This window comes from Pomacea canaliculata, linkage group LG2 (assembly GCF_003073045.1).
Source record: "Pomacea canaliculata isolate SZHN2017 linkage group LG2, ASM307304v1, whole genome shotgun sequence".
In the NCBI taxonomy this organism is placed as follows: domain Eukaryota; kingdom Metazoa; phylum Mollusca; class Gastropoda; order Architaenioglossa; family Ampullariidae; genus Pomacea; species Pomacea canaliculata.
Genome location: NC_037591.1, coordinates 33,112,400 through 33,127,124, shown reverse-complemented (window position 1 = coordinate 33,127,124; position 14,725 = coordinate 33,112,400). Strand labels below are relative to the sequence as shown.

Sequence of the window (14,725 nt, the reverse complement as noted above, 5' to 3'; positions counted from 1 at the left end):
ATTCAATGTTCTTTCTCTCTCCAATTAGAGAAAGCGTGTTTTATCAGCAATCCTGGTGTCTAAGAAACGGTTTGTCGTGTCTTCTCGTGGCAGTCTCTACGCGAAAGCAATTTATGAATCACAAGGTGGATTGGAAGAGGTCGGGAAAGGAGGGAGGGGCACAGCTGTGCAGGGTCTCAAGCCATGTAGCAAAACAATGTTTCACATGGTTGGACTGTCCAGAGAATGAACTGAAGGTAAATCTGGTTCTTGCCTCCAAACCGCAGGTTATGTTCCTCTGGAAGGAGAAAGACTGGGAACCGAGTGGTTGGGGTGGGGAGTGCGTGTGTGAGAGACTGGCTGGGTAAAAGGTGGTTGAAACCAAACGTTGCTCGCTGTGATGCCTGACAGCAACGACTCGTGGGAAGACCATGGTCTGTAGGTAGCCCCTATCCTCCCAGGACGGGTTATCGGCAGGATGAGTCACACTGTGCCACTGACGGCCGACCGTGTTTATAAATGCCTCTGATTCCAGAACCAGATGCTTGAAGGTGGAGCAAGACATTTTTATCGTCAAATTTGCTGATGGACAGAACCTGTTAGGTAAGCAAATATACAGCCAGATGTATATATGGAATAAATGTATATGTGTGTGTGATTTGTGTGTGGATTTTTATATCCGTGGATGGACTGGGGGAGACTAGGTAAGCTGACAGATAATGCGAAAGCAAGAAGAAACATGACCCTCGATCGCAACCACTTGTATGCGAAGGATATGGGAGGATAGGTGCATCACACACTTTCCAATCCACAAGGTGCATGCAATTTGTTCATCGAGGATATTTTACAATAACTAAATTGACTATCGACTACAGCAACAGCAAGACTATGCAGTCAACTTCCCACAGAATATTAATCAGACTTCTCTCTCTCTCTCTTTTGCACGTGTGCTAGCGCATACTGGTAGATGTGTGTGGGGGGAGGTAGGTAAAGAGGTATTAGGCTATACAGTGATACCTCGGTTCTCGAACATAATTCGTTCCGGGAGGACGGTCGAGAACCAAATTGTTCGAGAACCGAAGCAATGAAACCCATAGGAAATAATGGAAACTGGATTAATTCGTTCCAAGCCCCAGAAAATGCCTATTTACTGGCCTAATTTGTATATAATATGTAGAAAAACATGAGTCTCAACAAGAAATAAGAAATGAAAGTGTATTTATTAAAACAAAAACAACAAACAAACAAAAAAATAAAATGTACTGTACAGTACAGTACAGTAAATTGTGTTACATTTACTGTACCTGTACCAAACTTTATGGCAGGAGAGAATGAATGTGGAGGGAGGAGGGAAGGGGGATGGTTATTGTTTTGAAGGGGAGTCCTCTTCAATAAAAACAGAGGGTAACTGCTCTTCGGGTGTTTCTGTTCTCTGTATCTTTTGCTGAGGAGAATCAGAATCTTGCTCTGCAGTTGCTTGTCTGATTTCTTTACGGAAGAATTTGTCAATTGTTTGCTGTTTTTTTCTCCTCTGCACTCACACTGATGACGCAAGCAAGGCGCACTGGGCCGAATGAACGCCATTCGGCTCAACTCGGCTCATCTCGGACGTTCGGATGTTCGAGTTCCAAATATTTGTTCGGATTCCAAGACAAAATTTTCTCGAATTTCCTGGTCGAATACTGATTTGGTCGAAAGTCAAGGCGTTCGAGAACCGAGGTATCACTGTATTCTACTTTTGTGGGTCAATATTCCAAAAAAAAAAAAAACAAACATTATCAATAACTGCTTTAAAAAAGTGCATTTTCACATTATCTTCCGTACTTGTTCCTGCATTTTATTGTCCGTTATATGTCGACATTTAATTATATCTTTGTGTGGTGTTTACCAACATAGAAGACTATATATGGCCTTAGAGTAAACGTGTGCAGGTTTTCTTTCAGTGTTTTGTATGGCGTGTTACACTGTATGCACTCTGTGCTTTTTCAGAACCATCTGATCCTGTGTAACTTGTATGACGATTCTGTTCAAATCAGCCACTAATCATCTTTGTACAAGTTTCAACTTACTGCAATTTTATTATGTCTGTTAAAGGTCAAGAGCATCAATTCAATTTTCACTAATAACTTTGCCACAGGGAAATATTTGATGGAAGATGATTTCTGGCAGTGTAAGGAATTTGTTGAAATGTACCTCAACTCAAAAAAGCTTGTCCAGCCTCAACAGTAACCAGCGAGTGGCCGTTCATACATCAGTATCCAGGTTTCGAGAAGGCGATATTTCTCAGGCGCCCGGAATCGATAATTCTGCGGAAATCAGGAAATGAATATTTACTTCCGGTGTCAAAGTTTAAAGTGCAAGTCCAATGACGTATGTGTATTATGGCAAAACAGACGACTGAGCTTACGGAAATTTGTGAAATAAAGCTTTCGACAATATGCCTTAAAAGAAAAATAATTATCGTGATGAATTCCGTTATCTAAAGACTTGGTTGGAAAATGTTCCTACCTAGAGGTGATGAGGGAAGAGGGATGATGGAAGTCGGAGAAAAAACCGGAGTAACCGGAAAAAAAGCCAAAAGCCACCCCTGCCAATAGGTGGCATAATGTGTCCCAAGACGAGATGTGAACCCCGAACCCTCTGATGTCGACCATACAACAAGAAGAGCGCTAAACTATCCTTAACAACGTTTTTATGTACTAGTGAAACTGTTTTGAAGTCTATGTAGATATCTATTCCTAGTCAAGCCATGTATGTACAGAAAGGGGAGGGGGAAAATACAGAAAGTAACAGAAAATTATTTGAAAATCTAAAGACATAAGTGGCTAGAGCTTTATTACCAACCTACACAATCATAAAAGCTTTTTAAAAAACGAGTTTTCCTTACGACATGCAAAAATTGTGCGTCTGGGCTTAAACGGGTATGTTATTAGCGTTTGTGTCAAAAGTCAGCCGCACTCCCATCGGTTTCGAAACCCGACGGCTGCCTGGTTTATTACTGATGATTCACACCCACACCCCAGTAACCCAATCGGCTGCTGGGAATCTCCTTTGACACAGACTTTAGTTCACGTGTATGGCGCTTCAAGAAAAATTACTGTGGACGCCGTCTCACCGAAGATTTTAAATAAATCACCAGCCGGTCACTCCAGCCTTGACCGCTAGTGTCTCGCGTGATTCACTGCCTCTAGACCACCTCTGACCACAGAAAACAGCTACATCCGGCCGTTCACAATGGATGTCACCAACCCAGGTGGGTTCGCCGTTCTCTCCCCAACCTTGCGTGATCCAAAGGTCGTCACCAGCCAGGTGAGTTCATTGCTCGCACCGCGATAGGGAGCTGGCTTCCCGCAGCTTCAGGCCACCGACGACTGGCAATCAGTAAACCACTCGCAAAACTGTTTCGTCGAATCTTTACGCTGCTCGGAGCGTAACTCAAGCTGGGAATTGCCAAACAAACCACAAGCTCAGACACGATAAACTACCTCAGCGTCGCAGAATTGTAAAAAAAAAAAAAAAGGCAGAGGGGGCAGCAGATAAGTGCCGATTCCAGAACTTAACTTCGCCCAACGAGGGCTCTGCGCATGTCTGCCAGCATAAAGTTGTCGCAAGCGAACCTATCGGTTTAATATATTTTTTTAAAAAGCCAATCTCACATCTGATGACGTAGTCTTCAAGAGAAGACTTTGGCGCCTGCAGACGGACAGAGCGCTCCACCATCCTTCCCTACAGCCCTTGCACGCTGAGCTGCTCCAACACTAGCACGATTAAATTCCAGCCCACAAAGAAAAAAACAACAACAACAACAAAAAACAAAAATAAATAAGGCGAGAAGATCGGCTCGTAAGCAAGACGGCGAGGACCCGCCAATCGATCGTCTCTGCGGCAGATTGCGGCGAACGCTGGGAAAAGGTAAAGACACGCAACGGCGCAAATTTCAGGAAAGAGAAAATAAAGGGAAAAAATGGGTTTGGGGGTGGGTGTGTGGGGTGGATTTGGTGCTGATGTGTCCTGAATCGAGATCGCCGATGAAATATATGTGTGTGTGTGTGTGTGCGATCGCCAATGAAATGGTGTAAAAGTAGCATTGAATGCCGCACGACGATGGACGTATGGATGTATGTGTGTGATGGACGAAAGAGGCGTTGTGATCGATTTCCCTGTCACTTGACATTCCCTTTTTATATGGCACTGTTAATCTAATCACGTTCACAGCGTTTACCTGAGAAATAGACCTCATCCATCCTTCTCTCACAGCCGCAAGCACATAAGAATTCTGAAACGCATCCCCAGTCTCTTTCATGCACATTTCAAAATGACTTTTCTTCACTCTCCATTGTTGTTGTTGTTGTTGCTGCTGCTATTGGAGGTGTTTGGGAGTCAGGTAATAGGAGCGATGTGAATGATTATATCAGCACTTGATTTCTTCTTCCTCCGCGTATCTTTATTTGCCCACAAAATCCTCCGACAGACGAACGTGACGAATGAGAGCCGTTTATTTATTTATTTCCCAGCTTTTTGCCCAAAATAGAGAGAAGACAAAGGAGGTAGGGAAATAACCGCCTACGAAGATGTTAAACACACACACATGCTCAAACTATGGAAGAGGGGCAGCGAAAAACCTTCTAACATGGAGATTATGCCATTAGTTTATCGGAAACACTTTTTGTTGCTGTTGTTGCATGGTCCCGAAGCCAGCTATTGTTCCCTCTCTTGCTCTCTGCTTGCGTGTGAGTGCGTGCGTGAGTGAAATCACGTGGAAAACACCAGAAAAATAGCACAAATGTGAAGCTGTATCAACAGAAGGTCAAGTGTTTTTTACTAAAAACTTGCGGATGTTGAACACTTTGCATAACCGCGTGATGAGGTTTTCATCTGCGACATTATATAACCACGCAGCTACACAAATACATTCGTTGCACCATTTCAAGTGGCCGGTGACCTCAAGTGTGACTGGTGCAGGGAGAGGGTGCAGACGAGCCAGGCTCAATCAAGTTCGGATGGTCCTAATACGTGCACATTCTTGCTTGGCAACCTCCCCATCCTAAGTGCAGGCCCCAAAGGTAAAGGGCACGTAGGTAGGTGCATACGGGAGGCGAGACACCCAGGAGTAGAACGACTACTGTGTGGAAAGGTGATGAGGGCTCTAAGCTGCTTTATTCATGAGGCACAGGCAAGAGGAGGGAGTGTGGGAGCAGAGTAAGCAAGGGAGACGAACAAACGTGGCAGGGAAACAATGCTGCATGGTCAGGTCGTGGCGGTCGCCTGACAAGGAGAGACCTATTGTTAGCGCTGCCGACAGTTTATCGCCCCCAGCACCAGTGGCGACACCAACATGGGCAACGGCAACCATACGGGTGCATAGGCAACGAACGTACGAGCGTGTGTGTGTGCATGTCGCTATGCATTTGCTGGTGAGCTGAAACCCTCGTATGACAGACAAGCTTTGATCTCTAAGTCCCTATCAGTTATGGTCACGGAGGCGTGTAGACTACTGTGTAGACTACTATATTAGTGTGGATCCTCTAAAGGACTTACCGCTTGACATTATACCTGGCGAGACTGCTCAAATGTCGGTTTGCGTTGAAACGGTCTTGTACTTCTTCCCATTTAGGACAAAACGTATCATACGGGAACCGATCACTTATAAGTAGTCCCGCACATCACGACAAGAAGCCGGATTACGATGCCGGCTAGGGAGCTCTATTTCAGAGAAACGAGTTGTCAAACCTCTTCCTCTTTATGTCAATAAACAGTCCTTAAAGAACAACACAAGACCTCAGCGAAAATCGCTGGAAATAGAGCATAAAGTATCACAAAGCACATTTCAGCTGTATTTTATGACGATGATGCACAAGAAATAGTATATCAATATTTTTCTCCTAATAACACCTGGATCTGTCGAGAAAACAGGAAGTAACAAAACTATAGTATTTCTAAAAATACCGTTGTCTACATGGGATGAATTCGATTCGAAAAGTGTAGTCCTCGGTTTTAAAAAAAGCAAATAACAGACCAGGACACAATGTGCTGTTGCTGAATGTTCTCTTTGACACTCAGGTAGCGTTAGTACTCATTTAGAAAATCCTAAAGATAATGGCAACAAATGCCAGTGGATTACCTCTGTTCAGAAACCTGTATGTACAGACCTCTGATTTGTACAAACGTGCCGTGTGAACTGTGTCCCCACATCGTACTCAAGAATTTTCTCAAAACATTTCAAAATCGATTGTTATCTACACACTTATATAGTACAGGCAAGAGTTGGACTTTCAATAAAACGAAGAGATCTTCCTCCTACAGCAGCGCCAACTATACAAAAGCACGAGCTGTTAAAATCAACTACGATTGCTGATAAAAACAGGTGAGAATGCTGATGTTTGAAGGCTTATAACTTGAAAATCAATCATGATTATGTAGCAGAATTTTGGGATTTATTATTTAGAATAAACTTAACCCGATCATAAAGAAAACGTATTGCTCTCGTGTTGTTCTATAAGCTGGGATGGTGCGTACAATGATCGATCACGTCAGCTGTTTGGGTTTTCCCACCCAACCCTTCTAACCGAAAAAGGGGATTTTCCTCCCATCCTAATCTGCTTAGAGTGGGGTGGTAAAGGATGATACAAAGTAGTTGAAAAGCATATATCGGGATATACAAAAAAAAAAATCATAAAATGTAAAAGAGATCGATGGAAAATGGAGCGCCCAGCATATTAAATAAGTAGCAATCTCTCTCTCGTGTGTTCACACACGCACACAACAATCACATCAACGCTCTTTAAGAGCTACGTTTCCCACCCCCAGCCACCCCAAGCTCCGCTCTCCCCTTTCCAATTTCCTGTGAGAAGGAAACGTCAGGATGCACATAACACACATTCCCTATTTACACCTTCGCCGGCATCTTAATGAAGTCAGGCGAGGAGCCTTTCTTCCTGCACAGGCCGCTCAAAGCTTCCAGGTGGGCCCCGCAGACAGGTGAGGCTGCAAGCACAGCGTGCCCTCCGTGACCCCGCACTGGGAATGTCGCCCATGCTCGGTGCGTTGATGACGAAGAAAACACAAAGCTGGCGCTGCGTTCCCCTTCGTTCCAGAAGCAGTCCGTAAAGAAACTACCCCGGGTAGTAAAGGGTAGGTAATGGTGGAAGGGTGAAACGATGAGAAACAAATCTCAAGTCGTCTGGAAGAACTGTCATTTCTTTTCTAAAGTACGAGTCTTTTGAGATGCGACTATTACACGATGTCCTGCAGTGATGCCTTTTTTGACAGGAAGAGGGTGTTGAAAAGTGTGCGTGGGGCCTCATTCACTATGTCAAAAATATACTTGTTAGAATAAGACTCCATCTGCTCTGCATGTAGACTCCATCAATTAATCGACCAACCAACCAATAAAGGAGTATGATGCTTGCTTATTTCCACACGTCAAAAAAAAAAAGTGGGGGAAGGGGAAGGCGGGAGATTGGGCGCTGTGTTCTATGTTCAAGGATTCACGAGCTAATTTAGAAGGTACTTCTCATACATCTCCGACTGTTATCTTAAGGACCAGCCAGATAAGTATCACAAAAACATCTACCTCACAATGTGTCCCTTCTTTTATTTATAAATAGAACAAACCCTTCAGATTAACCTTTTAGACCTCTGAGACAGGCCTTTCCTGTCCTCTGAGAAACTGCGCGTTCGGAATACATGATGAAAACCGTGGATTTATGTAAAATCATAAACGCCGAACTGCGCACTTTGTATCGTTTTAAGTATCGCGTTGCCTTCTTGTGACCGATAAGTTATACAAATGGCTATCACGAATCTTTAATAAAGCTAAACTATAACATTTAGAGGAAAGGCAGCCCCGAATAACGTAACCAACAGCTTTGTGGGCGGACTGCGCAGCCCCACCAACAGTCATGGCTAGTCTCTCAGCCAGGAACCCCATGGAAATCCCATTAGCTAGTCTTGCCGTCGTTGGGATCAAAGCTGTCAACAGGTAAAGGTTCCTACGACAGGTGTTCTCATGGCAGTTCTTTGGTGCGTGGGTGTGTGAGTCAGTGGCAAAACCAAGTGCAAGTACTTGAAGAATCTCCATAACGTATAACTCTCAGGGGTTGATGGTCCGGTCATTCCGTCATGAAATTTATTTTTGTATAGTCAAGCTGCTTCCTCCCAAAATCGTGTACCACAGAGTAGCTTTCGTTAAGAAAAATGTTATATGATTGTACAATAAGCAGCAGACTCAGCTGTCATTGTAGGATCAGGTCAATAGGACTAGCGTTTACAATAAAAGCTTCCTTTTCGTGGTTCACAACCACTTCTGAACATACCAGCGTCTTACAATCATCCAGAGAACCTCATCAAATCCCTTTAACATCATCCGTTTAAGCTCCGTACATATTTATTTAGTAATAACGAGGAGGCGGGTCAATATCTTTTACCAACCATTACCGTTTCCGTAGGGTTTTTATTATTATTTTGTGTGCGTGTGCCCAGGCTAGAATACGGGTAACTAAGGTGATTCTTGCTTGGCCCCACCCCAACCCACTGCTCTTTGGACCAGTGTGTAGAGGAGCTCTAAAGGTAAAGGTCGTCCCTGACCTGAGTGAGGCGTCATTTATCTCAAAGCAGCTTTATGTGAGGGTGGCGCCCATCTTTCTCTCTCGCTGCCTTACCTTCCCCATCCCTCTGTGGAGTAAAATACCCATTCCTGCCAGCTGGGTCGACTAGGGAAAGTTTGCCGCGCTACACGGGTATCGAACCGGTGCTCGCAGTTCGGACGCCATCACTCAGCTATCCATTCCCCAGAGGAGCGCTAACTTACTTTCTAATGACCCTGAACCTTGATCCTCCACGTCACCTCCGGGGAAATCATGCCACTGTTGCCGCGACTTCCTGACAGTCGGCTGCGTGCGTAACTCTCAGCAATGGGTTCGGCGCCTGCTTTGCAATTAAGCCTTTGCCCTCAAGATAGACGTGCTTCCTGCTGATGGGGCCGAGAAGAACAAAACGCAGAGGTGTGATAAGCTTTTAGCGGTGCTGAGTTACTCGGGATATTAGATTAATGACGGTGAGAACTCGCTCACTGAAGCTTTCAAGACGGCGGTAGCGAAGGCGTATGAGGGGGGTGGGGAGGGGATTATATTAACGGGTTGCAGGTTAAGGTTAATAGGAGAGCAGTTGAGGAAGATGGTGTCTGCTCTTGTAACTTTCTTTCTCCCTTCCCATCTGTCTTTTCCCTCTACCCTAACCCAACCCTACCTCACCCCCGAGTATTCTCTTCACAGAAAGCGTACACAATGTAAGCCAGTTACCGCTAAAAGGAAGCTTTCGCCATACGACTTCCGGTCACAAGACAGGATTGGCCAACGAACAAGGAAAAATAGTCCATTGGTAGCTGTGCGTAGATAGCGCAGGTAGACGCGAAACAAGCCAGTTACAACTTACTTCTTTGTGGAAGACAAGAACGAAGACATCCCTTGTAACAATCAGACAGCCTTACAATTAAAACTGTGTGGACAAATATTAGTATAAGAGCAAAACTAGTTCACATGTCAGGTAATCTGAGCCTGTCTTTGCACTTAGTGCCTGTGGATCCTACGGTTTAGCCCACGTCCTTCATTTATAGATTTGCCCACAAGGCTCGACATCACAGATCGTTTACAGCTGCTGCCGGGTCCCGGAGCTAGGCACATGGCGGGGAAAGTGTCTGTGGGTGTGTCCCGGTAGGGGATGGGTAAGGGAATAGAAAAAAAAAAATAGTAGGATGACCGGCAACACGGCCATAAAGTATGGATTATTAATTAATTAAAGACAACTGATTAATGTGTACCCGTCAATATGGCAAGTACTAGTCTGCCGACTGGATGTCCGTCAGAGTGCAGCAGCGAAAAGTAACAAGGAGTAGATGCCATCGAAATGGTTTAGGCCTTCAATTTACAATGAGAACGGAAGAAATGTAAACAATATCATGCGTAATAAGTGAAACAAATGTCAGCTGTTTACCACTCGAACATTTAAACACACACACTCACGAGGAAATACAAAAGCGAGAAGAGAGGGCAGGACAACAGGCACGGTTGGCTGTTTGCTAGTCCTGTGCACTGACGTCATTGTTTGGCCGTGAACAAAATGCACGTTGTCACGGTGGTGAGGGATGGAGAAGATCACAAACTTCATCAGTTCCCACCACCACCACTCCTCCGTCCTAGGACTAGGATGATGTCGACAACTGCTGTTAGTGATAGGTGGGCGGGGGATGAGGGCGGAGGGAAGCACGGGTTGTTAGTTTCCGGGAGATGCTGTTGACAAATGGTGCGGAGAGTATAAGCTGAGGGAGCGACCAGAGTAACAGACAATGGGGCAATTAGTGCAAACTTTGTAATCACTTTTAAAAAATATGAAAGGGATTAGAACATCTCCGCATTGTATGTGCATGTTACATTACAGAGGGAATCACTAAACAGCTTTTATCTCACGAAATGTTTCAAGTCGCATGATACTACTACTAAGGCAGATTTATGTAGCATATTTCTCTACTCTGGAATACTCAAAGCGCTCAAATAAAAACAATGAGGAACTAAATACAGATTCAAACTGCTCATAAACATAGACCATACATAACTGCAAACAAGTATACATTCCTTTATTTCATATAACATTCCTTGGAATGGGGGAATCCTATTTTCGGTCAGTTGTTGATCAACAGGCACCACGCTTTTGGCGTTGTGGTTATTTATTCAATTTCTCACTGTGCGCCCTGAGCATCTTCATGAACCAAAAAAAAAAAAAAAACAAAAAAAAAAAAAAACAACACCCTGCGCTTTACCCCCCAACACACATATTTCTCTCTCTGCCTATGTCTGTGCCCGCGCTCTAATAAATGTTTACTGATCGACAGAGCTTTACTGCTCATTTAACCGTCGTGGCATCGTATTTCGTTGCGTCAAGATAAGCAGGTTTCTGCTATGTTTAACGAGAAAGGTTCTTCACCTTCCCTTTTCATGACTCTCGATGTCTGACTTTGACTAGCCGACATGCAGTGAACCCAGCCTAGCCTCCTGTCATCCCGAGTCTGCTTATCAAAGACGGCATGGAAATCCTGGCCATTTTTCACCTCCCTCACGCATGCGCACACAGATAGGGAGGCAGAACAATCAAATCAGCAGCATCGAAAATGTGAATATTCATTTTGTGATCACTCTTCTCACTCAAGAAAAGTTTGGTTACCAATATGCTTAATATGTAAAAGTTTCAAGGTATTGTGCGGAAAGCTTAATCAATCTGGAAAAGAATGATGACTGAAGTGATGTAGCTAAACCTTACGTCCAGCTGCCGCTGTCCTTTACATTTTTATTGATCTTATCGATAACAAAAAGCAATGCATGAAGTAAAAATCATTTTTTATATATATACACAAACTAGGGTCGACACCTGTGCTATACGGAACAAAAGATGTCCCATGCAAGTTAAACCGTTGCTGCCATCTTTCACACAAAATCGACCATCAGACTGACTACAGTTTCCAGCAGCGACTAAAAATACATCCTCAGGCGAGCCCAGGCGGCTGGTCCCTACAGCGACTTCCACAGCCTCATATTCAAAACGGCGGGCGCCGCCGCCGAAGCGCCTCTGTCAGTGCTGGACATAATCTATTCACCCAGCAATGGATTGGTTAGTCTCACTGTCTCACACAGGCCTCTGCCTGCCTGTCGTGTAAGGTGGCCACTACGTCATTCAGAAGGGGTGTGCTATAGTGGGTTGCATTCTGCAAGTATAGTATGGAGGTTTTCAGATTTGCCACAGGGAAACAGTCACACACACACACAAAAGGTCAAGATTAGCATAATTCATCTGACACTGTCGGCTTAATCTTTTCTGTTGGATTATTGTGAGAAACAAGCAGCTGTGAGAATCACTTCTGTTGTTGCTGCTTTTTTGTTCAGAGGGAAGGGGTGTTTGCATCTTGAGTCAGATGTACATGAAATAATGTAGCTTTAAATGATAGAACTTTCCATTAGTAGTCTTCATATACCCACCCATAGACATAATTTTTGCTGCTGTTACTGTTATTGTCATGACATATTACAATTAACAGAAATATCAAGATTTTTAAACTGTAATTTGACACATCCACTCTATTTCACTACCCTTTTCTGCATTCATCTTTGCTGTTTTTCAAATTCATTTAAGTATATTATCAAACACTATTGTATCCTTTTCTGGCTTAGGAGATAGCTCTATGTAAATTCAAGTCCACTGAGTTGTATTGAGGATCACAACATAAATCATAATTAAACGCTAGTTGGAGATTTAGCTCATCTTACACATAACAGTAACCAGTGGTTATTGTGACATCACAACATGAAGGTATAGATTTTTAACTGTGCAAAAACAGGCTAAGCCTCTCAAGGCCATCACATACTGCCCTTTGCCTAGCTTATTCTTTTTTTTTTTTTTGCTTTAAAGCAACACTAATAAATGACAATAATAATACTCCACTGCTTGTGGTTCTTGTCATGTAGCAAAGGCAACAAGGGAAGAGTAGTGTTAAGCAACCACACCAAGGGTGTGACTTAGTTTTAGATTTCTTCCAACATCATATTGTTTTAGATTACTTTCAACATCATATTGTGGGGATGGTCTCACATACACACAGTTAGATGAAGTGGGGTGGTGGTGGGAAATGATTGTATATGTGGACGAGGGGGAGAGAGTGTCTCTGTGGGTACGTGTGTTGAACGACGTTTGGAGATGATATATTCTTACATAGTGCAAACTTCCATCAGGAACTTGCTTACTGCCAATCAGATCAACAAGAATGATATGCCAATATCCCATTCACAAACGAAGCAATTAACAGCCACATTATCTAGCATATTTTTGAAAAATGATCCAAAAACATTGGTCCACAGATGTCCATAATAACGCATTGCAAGACACTTAGGAGCTTGCAGTATGTTAATAGCTTAATGCTCATGTTTTAGCTGGGCTTTAGTTTGGTCTTAAAAAGAATGAAGGGTAAGCGAGAAAATAAATTGTGTCTGCTATTGGTCAATATATCAAACATTATACAACACTGAAAAGTGACCTATGTGTGTTAGTATGGGAGAGATAAAGAATGGTTTGAATGATGGTGAATAAATTTATAAGAATCTTTTGATACCTACTGATAAATGTGTACTTATGTGACTTCATGTGTGTAAGCACCTTGAGCTTATCTTCGCTGGTGGGAAAGGCACTCTATATATCTTTTACTGTTTTGAAATTCTTTGTGTGATAGACTCTTTGCTTTTGGTAAAAGCACTAATTAAATTATTTATTAACTTTATTTTCTCCATACAAAAGGATATAAGTTTGTACATGCACATACATGCAGGACAGAAGATAACAAGTTCTAAGGAACTATACACACAGTTAATACATATGTTATTCATTTTAGTTACAAATTGTCTGCACTGATGCTGTATAGGACAAATATACTCACTCTTGCCCCATTTTTTTCTCCCTCACTAACTTATTATCATGCTGTTTTTACTAACTTTGGATACATAACAAAGTCCCCATGGAATATGACAGTAGTTACATTGCCACTTAAGCAGCTCATTCTTTTCTCTGTACGCATTTACTGTTTGAATTTAAAAGTTTTTAATCTAACATTCTTTACAGGCATCAAGAAATAAATGTACTAAGTTAAGATTTCTGTCTAAGATTTCTTAGTAAGAAATGATGGGTTTAAAAATGTGGTAACATTCTTCACTGCTAAGGTAAATCTTCTTAAATAGTTAACTTCATAAACACAAACACACTGTTTCAAAAGAAAAAAAACAAACCAAAAATGACTGCTCTTTTGTAAAATAAAAATATGTAGCTGTTTAAGGTGGCTTTTTATTCCAAATGCTAGAATATGAGCTGAATGATGAAGCTGAATCACTGTCTGTAATGACGTCAACAAACATAGAAGTCACACTAAAAAAAAAATAAATAAAATCTGGTGCAACAACAGACATGTTGAGTGGAAAGATGACTGGAAATTCAAAATTCATGAAGATAATCTAATCACAAACCACTCCAGTTTCTTTGCCAGCTGACAGTTACACAGTACATGTGTGCCACTGTCTGGTGCACTGATTTAAACCACAAATGGTCGTCATCAATAACAAAGTCTTTTCATTGCAGAACACCAGTTACCTAAAATCACCTTAAGTTCCCACGCTTTTCCCTATTTCCTAATGCCCATATCTTCTATGCTTATACGATATCTCGTAAAGAACAACGCGTAAAGTATTATTATATTTATGTGAGAAAGCAGTTGTTTCTGCTCAGAGATCTCGTTAACGTATTCAAAAACCTTACCTCTGCTACACTGGAAAAAGTTGCAGGATCTGATTTGGAAACTGAAGCAGAATGCGATGGGGTATGCTTGGGACTAACGAATGCTCCATCCGGTAATTCCTCGGGTCGAAAATCATCCCGTGTTTGTCGGCTGCTGCTGTCTTCGGTTCGCGAACTCTTTGCCTGTTGCAGGACTCGAGCCGTGTCGGCACGCTGGTATTTTTCCAACTTTTCTTGCACTTCTTGCATATCCTGCTCCTCCATCTGTTTTCTGGCTTTTGCAAAATACATCCTGCCCAGCTTTCTGTATGCACATACCGCCAAAAAGACATTCAGCTCAACTTATGATGGCTACCCATAACGGACTGCGCTCTCATTGTTTTTGCCCCTCGCCATCTTGGGAGCCAGTCGATGCTTGGTCATCACT

The 14,725-nt window shown here is 42.8% G+C and overlaps 1 protein-coding gene across 1 annotated transcript in view; it reads right to left on the bottom strand.

Moving 5' to 3' along the window:
- Positions 1–14,725, bottom strand: part of LOC112555074 — a 32,449-nt gene extending 17,724 nt beyond the window's left edge. The window contains exon 1 of the mRNA XM_025223251.1: positions 14,320–14,725. Coding sequence (XP_025079036.1) covers positions 14,320–14,589 — 270 coding nt within the window. The 5' untranslated portion in view covers positions 14,590–14,725. The remainder of the gene's footprint in view (positions 1–14,319) is intronic.